We start from the raw sequence: 3,323 nt of genomic DNA, 5'->3' as shown, positions 1-3,323 counted from the left end.
ACACACAAACAGAAAAATATTTCTTCTATTCATTCTACATGGTTCTTATATCTTTTAAGTATTATAAAGCGCCTCTTTTCAAAAAAAAAAAATCATACCGCATGGTTTGGTAAATCTTGCTGGTATAGCTATTACTCCATCTGTAAAGTAAAGATCTAAACATCATTAGAGCATCTACAACTGGACTTGGCAAATCCGGCCCCCTATATGCCCACGAGCGCGTCCGGGCGCATCCGTGGACAGCGCCTGCCGGCCCCTCATATCTTGCGTTGCACATCCACATACCTCAAATGCCAGTCCTCAAATTCATGCAATCCATGCACGTCAATCATATGATACAAATTGTTCGAATCTAAAAGTTCGAAACAAAGCAAAACAAATCATAGTTCAACAAACCGGACATGACAAAGTGAAATCAATGTCCGAGTGTGAGACGGATGGCTCGCCGCGGCGAGTCACATACGTCCATCACCGGCATCTGTGTGGGCGGAAATCTCTCCGAAATGGTCCAGCCGGCCATCGGATCCTCCTCTGTCCCAATGTGGTCGAACGGCGTAATCCGTGTCGGTGCTCAAATGGAAGGAGCGCGGGGTTCCGGACGCGGCGGGGGAGACAGCTGATTGCCGATGTCCGCACCTCCCTGCACCGCTGCTGCCGCTTCCCTCTCTCGCTGCCGGCGTCGCCGCATCTTCTGGGCGACAATCTCCGCCTTACATGACGAAGCCGAAGAAGGGACGCCGACGGACGAGGCGGACCGCGTCTCCGTCGCGACACTCGGGGACGGGCCAGACGACATCTACGACGGCAGATCGGGACCGGAGGTGAGGATGGGGAGCAGTAGTGGCAGATGTTGGTGCAATTTTGGAGGGTGGCGGGAGGAGGAGGAAGAGTTTTGTGATTTTGGTGCAATTTGCTGTGGGATCGGGCTGTCGGGTCCGACGTGACGGACGCGCCCAGACGCCCCATATCTGCCCTATAATTGGACTGGATATATGGGGTGTCGGCCAGTCCCAACGTTTGAGGGCCGTTTAAAGAGTTTGTCTGGGTTGAAATTTTATGACCGGTCAATAACCAAGCAGCCCGATGAGGCATTTGAGGTGGCTTTGGGCGTCCGGCTGTAGATGCTCTTATTTTATTTTTACGGAGGCAGTACGACACAACTGAGCAGTGAAGTCTACACCGGACATGGGGTCAAAATCAAAGCAAAGCAGCACGAGAAAAATTAAGCTAGCTAGCTTTAACTGGCGTGTGCCCGCGGGTTAGCGTCGTTAATCTGGCGCTGTAATTCCAAAAGACGGGCTAATCACGCCTCAACTTTTGGCTTTTTCGAGTTTGGTTCATCATCAGATGCATGCTTAAACAAATCCTCCACGGTTGCGGCGTGCTCCCCGATCTGCCTTCCATCATCCATCCTCATCATCATCCGTCGTCCAGTCTACTAACTCTTTTCAAGTCCAAGCCAAGCCAAGCCAACCAAGCTACCACGGAATACCTCTCTCCCTCCACTACCTACAGCAAAGCTAGCCACTCCTCTCCTCTATATAAGCCCGTCCATGGCGGATGGCTCTCCCGCCCTTTTCATCGTCCCATCATTTGATCACCCATATAGAGATCCGGATAGCTAGCTGCTAGCTTCGCTTGTCAGTTGTGGCGATGGCGTGTGATCAGCGGGGGATGAGAGGCGAGGAGACGGCGGCGGGGGAGGAGGAGATGCTCCGGCGCGGGCCGTGGACGGTGGAGGAGGACGTGCTCCTCGCCAACTACATCGCCGCCAACGGCGAAGGCCGGTGGAACGCGCTGGCCCGGCGCGCGGGGCTGAAGCGCACCGGCAAGAGCTGCCGCCTGCGGTGGCTCAACTACCTGCGGCCGGACCTGCGGCGCGGCGGCATGACGGCGGAGGAGCAGCTGCTCGTCCTCGAGCTGCACGCGCGGTGGGGCAACCGGTGGTCCAAGATCGCGCAGCACCTCCCCGGCCGCACCGACAACGAGATCAAGAACTACTGGCGGACGCGGGTGCAGCGCCACGCCAAGCAGCTGCGGTGCGACGTCGGCAGCCAGCGGTTCAGGGACCTCGTGCGCGGCCTCTGGATCCCCCGCCTCCTGGAGCGCATCCACGCCGCCAACAGCTCCGGCGAAGGGGACGTGATAGCGCAGGCCACGGCGGCCGCGCTGCCGGTCGCGGCCGACGGGCGGTGCTGGGCCGTCGACGACGTGTTCGACCTCGGCCCGGGCGCCGCGGCGGCCGACGTGGAGCTTTCCTGCACCACCGCCCTGTCGTCGTCGTCGTCCGTGTCCACGGACGGCTGCGGCGTGCAGCCCCTGCCCCCGCCGGCGCCCATGGTGGCTACCGCCGAGAGCGCGCACGGAAGCGTCGTCAGCAGCGCTGCCATGCACGACACGGCGCTCTGGCAGCCGCCGCAGACGCACGGCGGCCTCATGATGACCCAAGAACAACAGCACCACCAACGGGCAGAGTCGCAGCTGCTTGGAGCCGAGACGTGGTGGTCCGACCAGACCTCGCTCCACGCGGGGCTGTACGCCGACGTGGGCTTCCCGGAGCTGGAGTTCGGCGGCGAGACCATGTGGGGCGCCTGCGCCGATGACCTGTGGTGCACGGACATGCTGGGGCTGTGAAACATCAAACTACCGGTGACCTGTGGTAACTGAGGGGAAGGTTATTATCGGAGCGTTCGCTACTAATCTTGCACTTAGCGCTCCAATAATCCCTTTTCCTCCTCTCTCAAAACATGAGTATACTTCAGTAACTTCACTAGCTAGCTAGTGTGTCTTCTTCAGTATGTGTACTACGTGTAATGTTGATGGATCTTTCATTTTTCTTTTTCCTTTTGGACTTTACTCATTCTTTGCTGGGTAAATACGGAGTGATTGGTTTGTAACCAGCCGTGTGTAACTTTTGATGGCCCGGCTGAGGCCGCAATAAAACTTGAATCAACCATGCATCCCGATCAGGCTGTGGTGCCAAGAACGCTCTTATATTATGGAACTAAGAGAGTAATTAATTAATCTGTGGGGAGAGACCTCTAATCTTCATGCATAAACATTCTTATGCATGTTATGTTACTACGAAGAATTATTCGTCAAGTAGATCAAGATTATGAGTATGTGACAAAGCAACCACAACAAACTAGCTAGATTGAATTGATCACGTGTGCGTAACCGACCACAGTTTTGTATCGAAAACCATTTGCTCGATCGCATGCCCATCTCCAAACTATAAAAAGTATTCGGTGCCGATTAGGATACGAGTCACCTTCCTCTAATCTAATCTAGAGAAAGATAAGCAGATATTTCAGCTAGGCGCC

At 55.5% G+C, this 3,323-nt stretch overlaps 1 protein-coding gene across 1 annotated transcript; it reads left to right on the top strand.

Annotated features, from left to right (window-relative positions):
* The first annotated feature begins 1,466 nt into the window (after positions 1–1,466).
* Positions 1,467–2,956, top strand: LOC119353202 (transcription factor MYB2-like). The gene has a single exon (XM_037619795.1). It carries the CDS (start codon positions 1,654–1,656, stop codon positions 2,632–2,634), a length of 981 nt encoding a protein of 326 aa, XP_037475692.1. The 5' UTR covers positions 1,467–1,653; the 3' UTR covers positions 2,635–2,956.
* Positions 2,957–3,323: the final 367 nt, after the last annotated feature.

The sequence above is a fragment of the Triticum dicoccoides genome, chromosome 2A, assembly GCF_002162155.2.
Source record: "Triticum dicoccoides isolate Atlit2015 ecotype Zavitan chromosome 2A, WEW_v2.0, whole genome shotgun sequence".
Classification (NCBI taxonomy): Eukaryota; Viridiplantae; Streptophyta; class Magnoliopsida; order Poales; family Poaceae; genus Triticum; species Triticum dicoccoides.
Note: the sequence above shows the minus strand (reverse complement) of the source record. Positions and strands in the feature narration are given on the sequence as shown.

Coding starts and splice junctions, on each gene's coding strand:
- LOC119353202 (XM_037619795.1), top strand. CDS start 1,654: ATGGCGTGTGATCAGCGGGGGATGAGAGGCGAGGAGACGGCGGCGGGG.